This window comes from Danio rerio, chromosome 3, assembly GCF_052040795.2.
Source record: "Danio rerio strain M-AB ecotype USA chromosome 3, GRCz13ab, whole genome shotgun sequence".
Lineage (NCBI taxonomy): Eukaryota > Metazoa > Chordata > Actinopteri > Cypriniformes > Danionidae > Danio > Danio rerio.
The window spans coordinates 9,767,155-9,784,279 of record NC_141023.1 but is presented as its reverse complement, the minus strand read 5'-3'; the positions used below and the strand labels follow the sequence as shown (position 1 = coordinate 9,784,279).

Below are 17,125 nucleotides of genomic sequence, written 5' to 3'. Positions count from 1 at the left end.
TACGCTGCATCATCTTCTGTGGTCTTGATGAATATAAAAATAAGAGTAATATATACCTACACAGGCTCATTGGAAATACGTGAAACCATAAAAATGTACTTTAACCTGACTGCAGTTTCTTGGTATAATGAATGCTAGGGTGCAGTAAAATGCGGCAACAAGTTTTGTTCCTTTCCACACTAATGATATGTACAGAGCATACTACTATATGAATAAAGGTCCATTTTTAAGCAAAAATTATATGTAATGAAAATATTTGTTTATCTTCATATGTTCATGTCCATATGTTTATCTCCATATGGACAACTTCTCTGGCGTGGTCAGTTTGCTGTTGTACTTGTGATGCAGAGCTCTTAGGTTCGAGTCCAGTGAAGCATGGTTTCACAGGGTTTATGTTAGTCACTGGCAAGGCAATATGAACAACAAACACCATCTTCTCGTGTTCATGTACTAGATGGATGTGTAAATAACATGTATAACAAAATAGCCTAGTAACACATCATAAATTTGCAAAAATGTAGTCAGCACTGTATAGTGGATTTATCCTTTAAACTGCCATGAAATGTAACAAGTGCAACTTATTTTACATTTTGCAAAAGCGTAGCCTAAGGCATGAGCCTGGGTTGCAAAATATAGTAATCACAATGCTTTTTTTTTTTTTTTTAAGGGTTTAATGTTGAATGTTCTTGTCACACACTTGCTCCTCTGGGATCTTCAGTGGTTTTGCCCTGTTATGTTGGTCAGCCTTTTTCAATGGAGGGTTTAAAGGTGGAATGGAAAAGAATAGACTTAGAGACTCTGGTTCATCTGTATCAAGATGGTGAGAGTCGACCAGAGAAACAGCATAAAGATTATCGACACAGAGCTCATTTCTTCACTGAGGAGATTCAACATGGAAACTTCTCCCTCCGTCTGGATAACCTGACAGCTCAAGATGAGGGAGAATACACATGTACAGTTTACAGAAAACAGAGAGAAGTGTTTTCAGTCAAGAAAAAAACATTACTGAGACAACTAGGTAAGTCAACATGATCGAAAGGCTTTCTTTTGTAGCCTCAATATATATACACTTCAGATGAGTGGGATTTTGCCATATGCAAAATACATGTAGATACATTTTGTCTAAATAATAAGAATTATTAAGATCAATACACACAGGGAAATTGCACTTTTATGTGCTGTTTTTTTGAAGCCAAATGGCATTAAATGTTCTTACTGCAATGTATGCTTTTATAGTTTAGAAATAATATCAATTTGATTATAGTTGTTTTACATTATACATACATTTAAATTACTTATTTGTAAAATGTGAATGTTGTAAGGGTTTATAGAACATCATGTAACAAACATAAGAATTAAAGTTCCTTTATATAAAGCTGGACTAATATTTGATTAAGACTAAATACCATTTCACTAAACTGAAGCTCTGGTGTTTTCTCTCCAGAAACTGTCTTTCATCTTCAGATGATTCTCATTTTCTGTCCAAATATTCTGATGTTTTTTGCTTTTGTCCTCTGGGCATTTTCTGAAGGTGAGTGTTCCCCTATTGTTTATTTTAATGCGTTATAGTAAACAATTTGAATATGTGTTTATTACAGCAGTTATAAATGTTTGTTTGTGTTTTAGGCTATCTGTTTGAGTCAGTCTGTTGTTGTGCTATTTATTTTCTGAGACCTCTTATGTTGCTCTGGGTGGCTCCATATATTAATGACTTCACAGGTATGATTCATTCATGATTATTTAAAGACAATGTATATGAATTGTTATTTAAATATTGTCTATTGTCTTTTTCACCAGTAATTTGTCAGTAATTGATATTACAAAAAGACACATCAATGTCTTATTGGTATTTGTGTTTCAATGTTGCCATAATTTTGTATTTTATGTTTTACAGGAAACATTAAAACATTTATAAATAGATTAAGTGTCAGAGCAGAATATATTGTTTTCTCAGCTGTTTTTTATCCAGGTTAGTCCAAATGTCATTCAACAGTCATTATCACAAACACCATAATACACATAAATAATATGAAATTTAAATTATTTACTATATTGAATATTCTACAGCAGTGGTTCTCAAACTTTTTTCACCAAGTACCACCTTAGAAAAAAATTGTCTCTGCAAGTACCACCATAATGACCAGTATTAAAAAATAGCGTCGTAGGCCTAATTAAGCAGCTACAGCTGTGCACAGTTTAAAAACGAGGCAGATTAATTCCTATTATTAAGAATATGTATTATTGTCTGAACATTAACTGTGCTTGCTGGTAAAAAAAAAAAAAAAGAAAAAGGAAAACTGCTGTATTTAAATCAAAAGTATTCATAGTAGCCTATTCTTTAAAAGCTGTAAATGTAGCTTAGACCTCATATATATATTGGCTATATGTCATATTCCTACACTTTCTGACAAATCTTTAAATATATGTTAAATGTACATATGACAGGGTTCATACAGGCACAGCCTAATGAAAATCAAGGAATTTTTTGCACTTTTTCCAGCAACTATTTTTTATTTTCAAGACTGACATGCTATGTATTAAAGACCTGAAATGTATTTTCAGCAACCCATAAAACATTGCATAGGAATTGATACAAATAAAAACCATTAATAATAAAAATTATTATTATTATTATTATTAAGCATATATTAATAATATAATAAACCTGCACTACATGTGCTTGTAAAATCTTTTTTGTACTCAAGTAAAAATACTATTACACTGCGAAAATAACACACATTTTAGGAAATAATACTAATATTAGGTAAAAGTACAAAGTACTCTTTTAAAAAGTACTAGTTAGTTACTTTTGAAAATAAAAATTTTTATTATGAAATTACTTTTTTTAAATGTAAACATGATTGAATGGTTTAATTGCTTAAATCCCAAAGCTACAATTATAGGATTTTGCAAAGTGCACTAACAAAGGAAGTATGGTCGATTTTTACTTTTATGACAATTCATCTTTTTCAATAGCACTGGTAAAACTACCAAATAATCTTTAAGGCCATAGAGACACTTTTTGTCCAGTTTTTAAACAATATTTCAAGCTTTAAAATGTTTAATTAAAGTATATGATGAAAATATTTAAATTTAGCCTTTTATTTACATATTTTACACTATTTTTCTTTACAATATGGCAAATTTGTTAAATAGCTGTACGTCACATGTAGATTTTATTTTACACTTGATCTTAATCTAAAATACAAACTTTACAAAAAAGAACAGTGCACTGTCAGTAAAAAAAATAAAACAAATGTCTTCATTTTACTTCAGGTTTTTGAAATACTACAACAATAGATTTATCAAAGCAGTTCTTTAAGAGCCTTATTGTTAATTTTGATAAATAAACAATAAGTAATGGATTGTTTTGACCTGTAATGCTTTAAGACAGATCAGAATACAGCTAAATGTATAAATCACACAAATACCTCATCCAGAAACATTTCCAGCATAATTCTTTTGTTGTAAAGAAATAAAAAAGTTCCACCTTTGCTAAAAGTAAGTTTCACTTCACAACACAGCCAAATAAGAAGACCATTAGCATTGTCATCGATCATGTATCAATCTTATTCTAAATACTTGACAACTTTGAATACTTTTGACAAAATTTTGTAAAAGAGCAAAGATAAATAATGTCTACTTTAATAGTGAAAAGGTCACGATTGTATTCAATCTGAGCACACACAATCATGAGAGGACTTGCAGTTCATTTGAAAAAAAAGCCTATTTAAGAGCTCGCATATCTGTTTTAGCGATTTGCGTACATGAATGCGCTCTCGTGTTAAAAATAAAGCACTCGCCACATTTGCAGAAATTAGTAATTGCGCAATACCTCCATTCCCGCAGCATCATTCAGAATGTATTCAGAGGAGTGACAGGTCAGAGGCGAGTCGACGTGTATGTAGATCATCAAATAAGCAGGAAATATGTCCGTGGTTTTATTACTCTGCTAGACATCTCTGTAGTGAAAACATCCAAGAAGCATTATTCCAACAAACATTTGTTTTTAAGTTGTTTTTTTTTTCTGCAACACAGAAAGCATTTGTCGCCCTTATGTTTCACGCAAAAACTAGACAAGGTCGACTGTGATTGGCCACTTTTCATGTCAGTCAAATCACGCTTCAGAATCAATTCTTAAGCAGGTCGCACACCAGAAGCACCGCTTGGCGCCATGCATTTTAGAATTCTAAACATAGGTTTCTATCAGGATACACACACCGGCGCCGCAAGTCGGCGGCGCCCGGCCATGACTCAGGACGCAGTTCATTTTCAGCTGCGTCACAGAGCGCCATCTGATTAGATTCATGTTAAATATCATGTGTGTGCGATACTTTAAACTGTCATGTGCGCGCCATGTCGCGGCGCCGAGCGACGCTTCTGGCATGCGACCTGCTTAAAACTTCGGAAACTGATTTTTTGCAGCTTATGACACATTGCACTAAAATAAACACTCTAAGCACAGCGCTGTGATCGTACGCTTCACAAAACAGCCAATCCTGATCACATCAATGTTATAGTACGCATCAAAGGATTAAAAGGGTTAATTGTTTATTTCATTATTTGGTGATTCCTCCGCGTACCACTAGGAAGCCCGTACCACAGTTTGAGAACCACTGTTCTACAGCAAACATAAAACAGCATTATCACGGCATTATTTTCATTATCACTTGGACGTGTCTTAATTAATCAGTGGATGAATGAATGTTGCACTGTTAGGACTTAGGATATCCCTGAGTTTAAGTAATTATACTACTAAATTTACACTCAAAGGGCCCTATCATACACCCGGTGCAATGTGGCGCAAGGCGTGGCGCAATACTTGTTTGCTAGTTTTAGCTTGGCGCAAGAGTCGTTTTGACATTTTGCGCCACGCTCTTTAAATAGCATATGCATTTGCGCTCATACAATATGTGCGCCAATAGGCATTCTGGTCTAAAAAAGCAGGCGTGTTTTGACGTGTTGCTGGCGCGCTGCTATTTTGAGAAACTGTAATAGTCTTTTCTTTAGACCAGAACAAACCCGGTCTAAACTCCAGCGCAGAGGGCCCCTGGCTTACACGCTGCTTAATACACACAAGGTGTAGAGCAATACGCAAATATCTTTACATATGAAAAAGAATTAAAATACTAAGGATATATATAGGATATAATAAGGATATATATAGGATATAAATATAAAGAATTAAAATATTACAAAACATATTATTTTCTAGCCTACATGAATTTAAAAACCACTGCCTTGAATCCTCCTTCATCTCGGGAGGCTTTTTCAGTTCATTCATAACAATTTGCTTTTGTATAATGTTATTATTATTAGCAGTATTCTGTATTATATCCATATTTATATTTCTTTTATTAAAAAAAAGCTTAGATTTGCCCACCTGTCAGGTTTTAGACCATATGAGGCATAGCAGGTGTATTTGGAAATAACTCAGTATTTTGAGCACACTTGGTTATTATTGTTCATTTGTTCGTTTGCTGGAAACTAGAACTGAATTTAGAAATAGTTTTGAAACGAATATTTGCGCTTAACAAACAAAATTAATTATTTATAGACTAATTGATGTCTGTGCGTAAAGGTTTCCCTATCCAAGAGCGAAAGTGAAAGTAAACTTACTTTATGTCATGTAAATAGCAAATGCACTTATGGCGCGACGCAGCTGGCTCTTAAAGGGAATGGGAGATGAGACTCTGATTGGTTTATTCTCAAAACACACCTATAACTCATTAAGAAAATAAACTCAACCCTTTTAGACCATGCGCCACGGCGCAAAGCGGATTTTCCCATCGTAATATTAGAAAATATGGATTATGACACGCCCTGAATGCGTTTGCGCCCTGCGCTTTCCGTTTTGCACATGGATTGTCAAAATAGAGCCCAAAATCATAGAGCATGGCACAAATAATTACTTTTATTCATTTTATTCTAACCTGCACACTGTTCCTCTGTTTGGTGATTGTTGTTCTTAATCTCTTTTTTTCCTCCAGTTCTGTTTAAATCTGCCTGGGACAAAAGTCTGAATTACACTACATTTGAACGTGTTGTGATAATAGTCCTCATTGTGATAGTGCTTGTGTTAAACCTCATCTATATTATTTTCTGTAAGTATTTCTTTCTGACTCATCCAATATATTCCAGTCATGAGTGTGAAACCATTATTACATTACAATTCCACTCTGAAAACATTGTCATTTTGTGGTTACAATATTAGTGTATAATAGAATAGTTTATAGCAATTTTCATACACATCATCAAGTGTTGTATGCACATAGACATTGTAACAATAAGACTGTAAAATCATGAAAGAACAATAAAGGTTAAAAAATGTGTATAATGTAAAATTGACAACAACTGGAAAAGTTTTTAAAGTACAATGTGAAATGATGCCGTGAATCAACAGATCAAGTACAGCACCACATTTACTTTATATAAGTTTTAGGAACTGGTCAGGGGTCAGATTTACTAACAGTGTAAATTTTATGGGAGTGACGTATTTAATACAATTTACTAATTTTTGTGCTTCTCAAATTTTGGGTATTTGCACCATTATTTAAAATAATTTCTTCAGGAATTAAAATAACTTGGAGCAAACAACCAGTGTGTCATGTAGCCTAATGCCAACCCCTCATTGTTTGTAATGGTTTTTTTCTACATAGTCATAGCCCTGTCAGAATATTCAGAAATAAGTTTAGCCCCTAAACAGGGTAACCATATTCAAGCTGTATTTTTTGTTTTCTTCGATAACAGCATAACCAAACTCACTATAGAACAAAATTACTATCAATTCACATTTGCAATTGACTAGGCTGCAGTAAGAGAAGCTAGGGCAGGTGGAATCATGGTGAATGGCACTGAAACCCTCAGACAGTGTGCAATCTGTTATACTTTAAAACACAAACAATTGTGTAAATATGTACAGCTTGTGGAGTATTACACATAAAACAGGCTGAAATAGCTAAGAGCAAGAATGCTGTCCAGATCTGAAGTCTTTCATTTTTGCATATAAAAATATATTATGATTGTCTATTTTGTGAATGTGCCTGTTCTTTAGTATTAAACAAAATAAATTAATTAATCAATTAACTAAAATTACAGTATTTGAGTAATAGCTGTTTTAATTAATTACAAAAAATATATAAAGTAGGCTAACTTTTATCTTTTTTTTTTCTTAGCATCCTCGCATATATGTGTTATATTTATCAAATGTACAAAAAAAGTAAGGCAAAACATCAAGCTGTTATTGGTCTTAACCACAAATTACTGACATTTGCAAGAATGGAGTAAAAAGCAATATTCAAAACAATTTGTGTTATAAAATTATAATTTTAAGATAAAATAATTTTTTGGCTGATCAAAACAATAGCAAAACAGGAACAAAAATATTGTGGATTCAAGTGCAGATTTAATAGATATATAGTGCAAAAAACAGTGACAAAAATCCAAAATATCAAAATGCAAAGTAACAAATAAACAACAAAACAAGAAACAAGACAGATAAACATGAACTAGACTTTGGCAACTACGAGGCAAGATCAGGAACAACAACAAACTTACTGGGAGCAAAAAGACAAGGAAGAGGTGGAATGGTAGTATAAATAGTCCAGATAATCAACGGTAACACAGAACAGATGAGATGACGGGTCAGTGTAAGTGTTCCGGTGTATGCGCGTGGTATGTATGGGAATGTAGTTCTTTCCTGGAACGTTGTTCTGCCTACAAAGTCCTAGTGTACTACAGCGCCCTCAGGTGGTCACTGACAGATGTGACATTACCCCTCCTCTAAGAGTGGCTTCCAGACGCTCACAGAGTGGTACCAAGAGGGGGGGGCGGAGCGGAGCAGGAACAAAGGGAGGGATTGGAGGGCCAGCTCAGGGTCAGTCTGTGGTTCAGGCGCCCTGGCAGGAAGCCAGGATGCGGCCGGGGAATCCGTCCCATACAGTTAGAAGGACCACCAGGGAGGGGCGGGAGGGATGACCCATGGATGATCCCGCAGGAAACACAAGGCAGGAGTTCTTAGGAGAGCTGGCTGGAGAGGCAACTGGACAGGAGCCGGCGAAACTGGAGGCAGCTGAACTGGAGCCGGCGGGACTGGAGGCAGCTGGGCTGGAGCCGGCGGAACTGGAGGCAGCTGGACTAGAGTCGGCAGAGCAAGGAGCCCGAGTGAGGTCGGCAGAGCAAAGAGCCGGACTGGAACCGGCAGGGCATGGAGCCGGACTGGAGCTGGCAGGGCAAGACATCTGGGAGGTGCCGGCAGGGCAAGACGTCTGGATGGCGTTGGTAATGCCAGGCGCCGGGCTGGGACCGGCAGGGCGAGGAGCCTGGGTGGCGCCGGCAGGGCGAGGAGCCTGGGTGGTGCCGGTAAAGCCAGGAGCCGGCCTGGAACTGGCATTGTACTGCGCTCTGGGGCTGGAGCCGACACTGGCGGGCGCTCTGCGGCTGGAGCCGACACTGGCGAGCGCTCTGGGGCTGGAGCCGACACTGGCGGACTTTCAGGGACATGGGCAGTCCTCTTCCTGTGCCTCCTTCGTCTGGTGGTTTGAGAAGGGAGAGCATTGTCATCAGGAGAGGGAGCTTGCTCTGGAGCTGGAGCCGACACTGGCGGGCATTGTGGGACTGGAGCAGACACTGGGGTTCCACACAGTTCTAGCAGACTCTCCAGAGGCTCACTTGAAAGGTGGCCTTCGGACAGCCCAACGCGGATAAGGTCGCAACTCCAGTCCAGCCTCTTTCCTCCTTCCCTTAGACAAATACGCTGGCCCCGAAAATATCCCTCTCTGTTGCACTCCGCTCAGGCCTCCCTCCTGAGGGTTCTCCTGCCTCAGGGCAACAGAGAGAGGGGAGCCAGCGATCAACAAAGCTGCTTCAATGAAGCGGTAAAGGTTCCAGTCATCCTCGTATGGTGGCATGAGGGACCGAACTGATTCCAAAAGTCCTCCCCGAAAAAACATCATTAGCAAAATATCACTATGAGAGCTCTTCAGGGCTAGCTCCAAAAACTCCTTGATATAACGCTCAACGGAGCGGTTACCTTGCTTAATACGCACTAATCTATCATCTGCTGAATCCATAGTGCGATCGCGTCGTTCTGTCACGTTAGGCGTGATCAAAACAATAGCAAAACGGGAACAAAAATATTGTGGATTCAAGTGCAGATTTAATAGATATATAGTGCAGAAAACAGTGACAAAAATCCAAAATATCAAAATACAAAGTAACAAATAAACAACAAAACAAGAAATGAGACAGATAAACAAGAACTAGATTTGTCAACTACGAGGCAAGATCAGGAACAACAACAAACTTACTGGGAGCAAAAAGACAAGGAAGACAAACGACTCGATGCCAAACAGAGTTGGAATGGTAGCATAAATAGTCCAGATAATCAACGTTAACACAGAACAGATGAGATGACGGGTCACAGTGTAAGTGTTCCGGTGTATGCGCGTGGTATGTATGGGAATGTAGTTCTTTCCTGGGACGCTGTAGTGCCTACAAAGTCATAGTGTACTACAGCGCCCTCAGGTGGTCACTGACAGATGTGACAGTAGATTGTCTCAAAACTACTTTACAAGAATGAACTGGAAAATGATAAAGTCGTAACCTTTTTCACATTTTAGTTTGTGGGACATATTTAGCATATCAGGGAAGTGTCAGATTGTTCTGATCATTCTACTTTTTTTCCCTACTTATTGTATTTTATTGATTATGGTTCTGTTTCTAAATTAAAATACAAATATTTAGTTTAATCTTATTTGGATTGTTATTTGTTTCAATCATTTTAATTGCATTTTTAATTATCTGTAAAAAAAGTTCATCATATACTTTTATTAAACTTATATTTTATTCATTCATTTCTTTTCAGTTTAGTCCCTTTATTAACTTGGGTCACCACAGCAGGGAGTGGTCCACTTATGAACGGTTGAACCTTCATTCTTTCAGCTGTTTCCAAGAGCTCGCAGAAATCTTTCTTGAGCAGTTCTGACTGTTCCTTCTGAATATCATTCTTCCCCACATGGATGATAATCCGTTTTGCAGTATTGTGCTTTTTCGGAATTTTCTCAAGTTCTTTGTTTACATCAGAATCTGCTGCATGAGGAAAGCAGTATGTCATTGTAGATCTGCTCCTGAAATTCTTGATTATTGAATCTCCTACGACTAGTGTTCTTATCTCAGGTGCGATCGGAGCAGAATGCCGCTGTCTAGTCGGCCTTGAGCCTCTGTTCCATGCAGAATTTGTTGCTGAATCATGCGATCTCTGTCTGACTACATTTGAGGATTCTTCACCCATATTACTCAAAACTTCATATCTGTTCTGAAGCTGTATTTGAGTCCGAGCTGTATCTGGGCTAGAAGACGCTAATGGTGCAGCATATGATCTGACCCCACGAGTACCCTTTGGTCTCGCACCTTGTTTATGCCAATGCTCATTTACAACAGTTTTATTCTGTTTTTCTGTGCTCAAAACAGTAGCAGGAACAGATTTATGGGACTCACCAGCTGTGTGCTGAGAGGATCCACAATGAAGCTGAAGTTCTGGTCGGATCGCAAGCAACTTTGTTTCAAGAACTGCAATCTTTTGTAGAAGTTTGTGGCAGTTTGTACAGCAGTGAGAATCTGAATTAATCCGATCCAGAGGCATTTTCACAGCCGTATTTTTTTGTCGCCGGAATGTAAGCAGCTGGTAGCTGGTAGCAGGAGGATTGTTTAAACGGTAATTCCCCTCTTGTTAGTAAAGCTATATAAAGTTTGTAGAATCGATGCTGATCTTCAAGCTGTGTTGTTTGAGCACTGTGCTGATAGACTCAAGTAAAAATTAGGGTATAAGATATAAAAGCAATAGTGCAAAGAGCGGAGCAGTAGGCAAAGACGTCCGAACAGTAGCAAAGCAGGAAGTCCCAGAGGAAACCCACTCGAACATGGGGAGAACATGCAGACTCCACACAGAAACGCCAACTGACCCAGCCGAGACTCGAATTAGCGACCTTCTTGCTGTGAGGCGAACATGCTACCCACTCTGCCACCACGTCGCCATATACTTATATTTATAATCATATTATTTTATAAAATTTTTATATCTTTATATTATACTATGTGTTTATGTCATGAATCTGGGTTGTTGATTGTCAACCTTTTCCCTTCTGTGTTCTCCTACCAGCTGTCAGCGCTTGCAATCAGCGCGAGCGCTGATCAGCAGTCACCTGTTCTCGCTTTGTCATTATTGACACTCCTATGTCTACCTCCCTATTTTCTCCCTCTGTTGTCAGATTATTGTTTCTCTTTGCATTTGTTCTCCGTGTAGTTTGTTCTCCACAATATCAGATCTTATCATCATTTGTCTCGTCTTATCCAGTCTCGTTGTAAATCACCCTCTTGTGTTCCTTGTTGTATGTATAAGATTGCTGCAGCCTGCTGAAATATTGCTCACCTGTTGACTGTGCTCAGACCATCAGCACCAGGAGGTCAGAAGTTCCCGCATCGCTGTGGTGGGCACGGACCAATCTGCTCTCTCCCTATCTCTCGCTCCCGGCTGTGGGTGGCCCCTTTGAGTTTCGTTTTGTGAAGAACCAGCTTTGTGTTTTCTCTGAATTAACGACAGACTGCCTTTGTTGACTTTTTATTATTAAAAGACTTGAAATAAACTGCTAAAACCTCTCCTTGATTCTGTTCCGTGACAGAATAATTTGACCATACGATGGATGTGGCAGAGAAAGGCTCCATATGCTTCTCGGTCGTACATCAGGGAGCAATGCTCGGCTGCCACGAAAAGGAATTCTCTGCCACCAGACATGCCGTGGACAGTCTGTCTGCACAGGTAACGGAGCTTACCAACCAGCTGCACAGATTTCACTATTGGGTTCCGTCTATTGCTGACCAGCCGATGTCTGAACCCCGTGGGAACAACTCCCCACTTTATGCGGGTCAACCCCTTTGAGTGTCGGCCCTTTTTGACACAGTGCGAGGTGGCATTTGTTCTCTCTCTGCTCACCGGACGGGCTAGAGAATGGGGAGCCGCCAATTGGGGGGCTGAATCAGACTGCTGCTCTCACTGCGCCTCTTTTAAGCAGGAGATGTTGAAAGTTTTTGACAGATCTGCGCTGGGTAGAGAGGCTTCCCGTCAGCTCGCGGCGCTTCGCCAGGGTGGTAGATCCGCAGCTGACTTTGCCATCCAGTTTCCTACCCTGGCGGCGACCAGTGAGTGGAACAAGCCAGCCCTGCTCGCCCGTTTTTTTGGATGTTCTCTCCTCCAATTTAAGGGAGGAGTTTTTTTTTTTTCATGAACTACCCTCTTGTCTGGATTCCCTTATAGAGAGGGCGATTCGCCTGGATAAACGGTTGGAGTTGCGTCACCACTCCAGAAGCCCTCCCGAGAGGAGGATGCCCTCCTTCCCTCCGTCTCCCGCTCCCACCCCCCATCCGGAACCCATGGAGGTGGGTGGTCTGCACATCACAACCACTAAGCGTCAACGCCGCCTGCTTAACAGGCTCTGCATGTACTGTGGGGCCGCTTACCATTTCTTTGCCAAGTGCCCGGTAAAAGGGCAAGCTCGCCAGTAGACAGGGGAGTTTATCGGGCGTGCCAGAGGAGTATCATGATCTGCGAGCGGTCTTCAGTCGTTCCCGGTCCGCTTCTCTTCCTCTCCATTGACCTTATGACTGTTGCATCGATCTCGTTCCAGGTAGTACTCCCCCAAGGGGGGGATTGTATTCTCTATCCAAGCCTGAGCACGAAGCCTTTAAACAATATCTCTCTGAATCGCTCGCCACTGGCACCATAGTTCCCTCTACGTCACCCGCTGGTGCTGGTTTCTTTTTTGTTAAGAAGATAGACGGTTTGCTGCGCCCATGTATTGACTATCAAGATCTCAATAGTATAACCATTAAGAATTGCTATCCGCTGCCCCTCCTGTCATCAGCTTTTGAGATCTTACAGGGAGCTAAGGTTTTAACTAAATTTGACCTTCGTAACGCGTATCATTTGGTCTGCATCAAGGCAGGAGATGAGTGGAAGACCGGCTTTAATACGCCTCTCGGCCACTTCGAATATAGGGTCCTTCCCTTTGGGCTGGTAAACGCCCCTTCTGTATTCCAAGCCCTGATAAACGACGTGCTAAGGGACATGCTTAACATCTTCGTTTTTGTCTACCTCGATGACATTTTAATTTTTTCTCCTTCGCTCGAGACCCATATCCATCACGTTCGCCGCGTACTATAACGTCTGTTAGAGAATCGACTTTTTGTTAAAGCGGAGAAATGTATTTTTCACGCTGACTCGGTTCCATTTCTAGGCTATATTGTCTCCACCGATGGTATTAGCATGGACCCAGCCAAAGTGCAAGCCAATGCAGACTGGCCTGTCCCGGAGACACGCACTACTCTCCAGAGATTTTTGGGTTTTGCTAATTTTTATCAACGTTTTATCCGAAATTTTAGCCAAGTTGTCGAGCCATTAACCACTCTTACCTCCACAAAGTCTAATTTTCTGTGGTAACCAGCTGCCCAAGCTGCGGTCGACAAACTAAGCATTTAATTTCATCCGCGCCCATCCTCGTTACGCCCGACCCCTCCCGACAGTTTATTGTGGAGGTGGATGCCTCCAACTCCGGCGTGGGAGCCATTCTCCCACAACGGTCTGTCACCAATAATAAGGTTCACCCTTGCGCATTCTTTTCACATAAGCTCTCGCCCGCGGAGCGTAATTATGACGTGGGTAATTGTGAACTCTTGGCCATCTGGTTAGCGTTGGGTGAATGGCGACACTGGCTTGAAGGGGCGGCTGTGCCATTTGAGGTCTGGACGGACCATTGCAACTTGACTTACATCCGTACTGCTAAAAGACTCAATTCTCGACAGGCGCGGTGGGCGTTATTCTTTGGGCGTTTTGACTTATCCATCTCGTATCGTCCAGGTTCTAAAAACGTCAAACCAGATGCGCTATCACGTCTGTTCAACCCCACCAACAACGACTCCACCTCGGAACCCATTCTAGCTAAGGGCTGTGTTGTCGGAGCCTTAGTCTGGGGAATCGAACGTAAGGTTAAACGAGCTCTCGCACGGGTTACAACCTCTCAGAGATGCCCAGAGAATAAATTATTCATTCCCAAGCCTTTACGTTCGGCTGTGCTCTGCTGGGCACATGCCTCCAAATTTGTAGCCCACCCGGGGGTTAAAGGCACCCTAACTGCGATCCGTCAACGTTTCTGGTGGCCTTCTATCACACGCGACACTCGTTCTTTTGTCATGTCTTGCCCAGTTTGCGCTCAATCCAAAAGTAGTAACCTTCCTCCCTCGGGTCTCAGACCGTTACCCATTGCCTCCCGCCTGTGGTCTCACATCACTTTAGACTTCGTTACTGGGTTACCACCCTCCGCGAACAATACCGTTATCCTTACTGTAGATCGCTTCTCTAAGTCCGCTCACTTCCCTATATTCCCGTTCCCAAACTCCCCTCTGCAAAAGAAACTGCCGTACTGGTTTTCAACCATGTCTTTAGAATCCATGGGTTACCAGTAGACATTGTTTCTGACAGAGGTCCGCAATTCACTTCGTGTTTCTAGCGAGAATTCTGCTGAAAGATAGGGGCTACTGCCAGTCTGTCATCAGGCTTTCACCCACAAACTAATGGGCAAGCGGAATGCGTGAATCAAATTCTCGGTCGCCTTCTCCGCATTTTAGCAGCGCGGAATCCCTCCTCGTGGAGCGAACAGTTGGGCTATGCTGAATACGCGTATAACTCCACTCCTACGTCATCAACTGCGCTTTCCCCTTTCCACTGCTGTCTGGGTTGCCAACCTCCGCTATTCTCCCCCCAAGAGAGGGAGGCGTCGGTTCCGTCTGTACAGGTGTACATTAACCATTGTCGTAACACTTGTAAAACCGTGCACTCCACGTTATTAAAGTTTCGAGAAACCACTCGTCACAACGCTAATTGTCGCCGCATCAAGGCTCCTAGATATATTTGCGGCCAAAGAGTCTGGCTTTCCACCCGCCACCTACACCTCCAGTCCCAATCACCCAAGCTAGCTTCCAAATTTATTGGTCCTTTTACCATAATTAAGATTATCAATCCCGCTGCGGTTCAACTGTGCTTACTTCACTCGCTTCGTCGCATCCACCCGATATTCCACGTTTCATGCATTAAACCTGTCATCCGCGCTCCCAACCACCCACTCCCGCCTCTGCTCCTATCCTTATTGACGACGTCCCTGCTTTTAAGGTCAAGAAGATCTTAGCTTCCTGCCGTCGCGGACATGGTGTTTAATATCTGATTGACTGGGAGGGCTATGGTCCTGAGGAGAGAAGTTGGGTCCCGGCTCGGGACATCATGGATCGCTCGTTCATTGATGACTTCTCTCGCTCGTGCCAGTCAACTTCTCTGGGAGCGCCAGGGGGCGCTTCTCGGGGGAGAAGTTCTGTCATGAATCTGGTTTGTTGATTGTCAACCTTTTCCCTTCTGTGTTCTCCTACCAGCTGTCAGCGCTTGCCATCAGCGCGAGCGCTGATCAGCAGTCACCTGTTCTCGCTTTGTCATTATTGACACTCCTATGTCTACCTCCCTATTTTCTCCCTCTGTTGTCAGATTATTGTTTCTCTGTACGTTTGTTCTCTGTGTAGTTTGTTCTCCACAATATCAGATCTTATCATCATTTGTCTCGTCTTATCCAGTCTCGTTGTAAATCACCCTCTTGTGTTCCTTGTTGTATGTATAAGATTGCCGCAGCCTGCTGAAATATTGCTCACCTGTTGACTGTGCTCAGACCATCAGCACCAGGAGGTCAGAAGTTCCCGCATCGCAGTGGTGGGCACGGACCAATCTGCTCTCTCCCTCTCTCTCGCTCCCGGCTGTGGGTGGCCCCTTTGAGTTTCGTTTTGTGAAGAACCAGCTTTGTGTTTTCTCTGAATTAACGACAGACTGCCTTTGTTGACTTTTTATTATTAAAAGACTTGAAATAAACTGCTAAAACCTCTCCTTGATTTTGTTCCGTGACAGTTTATTTATTAAAATATTAAAATGTTATTTATTAAATAACATTTTATAGATAATAATACAAATAATAATAATAATAAACCTTCTATTTTTCCCACAAAGATTTCCACAAACTCCCTTTTGATCTCTTTTGGCACAGGTGTCAAACTCAGTTTCTGGAGGGCCGCAGCTCTCCACAGTTATTTTCACCCCAAATTAAACACACCTGATAAAACTAACGGAGTCCTTCAGGCTTGTTTTAAACCTACAGATAGGTGTGTTGAAGCAGGGCTGGAACTAAACTATGCAGGGCTGTGGCCCTCCAGGAATTAAGTTTGATGCCCCTGCCTTAGAGGGTTCCCAGACCCCAGTTTAAAATAAAATAAAATAAAATAAATGTATTTATATCTACAAATTTGAGGGGCTTATTATTTGAAAGGAAAGTAGACAGTACACAGGAAAGCACAGGAGAGGGAGAGATCAGTGAGGTCAGTGAGCACATGAAAGCTGAGAATCAAGCTCCGACACAGTTGCCCAAGATCATGTTATTCTGATCATATAACTTTAGACTAACTAAAGAGTTTAAGACACTATGTTTGTCAGGGAAAAAACACACCAATGGCAAGATAAATAAACCTTGTTCTTTAACTCGCAGCCCATTCTCAGTAATGCAGTATTTCAATATGTGCTTTTTTAAATGTGTGCTTATTTCTGGGTATCAGTGTCAGTGTGTCAGTATTTTTCAGTATCTATCATGCTTTTATTTGTGTGTGTGTGTGTGTGTGTGTGAGAGAGTGTGTGTGTGTGTGTGTGTGTGTGTGTGTATGTGCGCGTGTGTGTGTGTGCACGCGTCACAATCACCAGCGATCACTACTCCATAGATCGCTGGATCTCCCTCACAATAACTTATGGACTACAATTCCACCATTTCTGGACTACATATTCATACATGCACTTCGCCCTGACACACATGCTTCCTCATCTAAACTGATTACATTCACACCACCTTAGGATTGTCAAAGACTGATAGCACACACTATTTAAACCACATACTCACCCATTCAGTTTGCAGAGTCTTGTTTTCTGTAAAGTAACACTACAACGCGTTTTCTAGTCTTGTTTTCCCGTGTTTTGACCCTAGACTTGTTAGCCCGTTTG

The 17,125-nt window shown here is 41.0% G+C and overlaps 1 protein-coding gene and 1 long non-coding RNA gene across 8 annotated transcripts in view; one reads left to right on the top strand and one right to left on the bottom strand.

Moving 5' to 3' along the window:
* Positions 1 to 17,125, bottom strand: part of LOC141381140 (uncharacterized) — a 686,936-nt gene that overhangs the window by 463,344 nt on the left and 206,467 nt on the right. The window lies entirely within an intron of this gene.
* LOC563995 (uncharacterized) overlaps positions 1 to 17,125 on the top strand; it is a 74,788-nt gene that overhangs the window by 41,448 nt on the left and 16,215 nt on the right. For all 7 annotated transcript variants that reach the window (XR_015480390.1, XR_015480389.1, XR_015480388.1 and 4 more), the window contains 5 exons: positions 668 to 1,018; positions 1,445 to 1,531; positions 1,627 to 1,719; positions 1,895 to 1,969; positions 5,991 to 6,104. Coding sequence is in view for 4 of the 7 variants with exons in the window: in XM_087243911.1 (XP_087100037.1) it covers positions 668 to 1,018; positions 1,445 to 1,531; positions 1,627 to 1,719; positions 1,895 to 1,969; positions 5,991 to 6,104 (720 nt within the window). In the remaining 3 variants the exon portion in view is untranslated. The remainder of the gene's footprint in view (positions 1 to 667; positions 1,019 to 1,444; positions 1,532 to 1,626; positions 1,720 to 1,894; positions 1,970 to 5,990; positions 6,105 to 17,125) is intronic.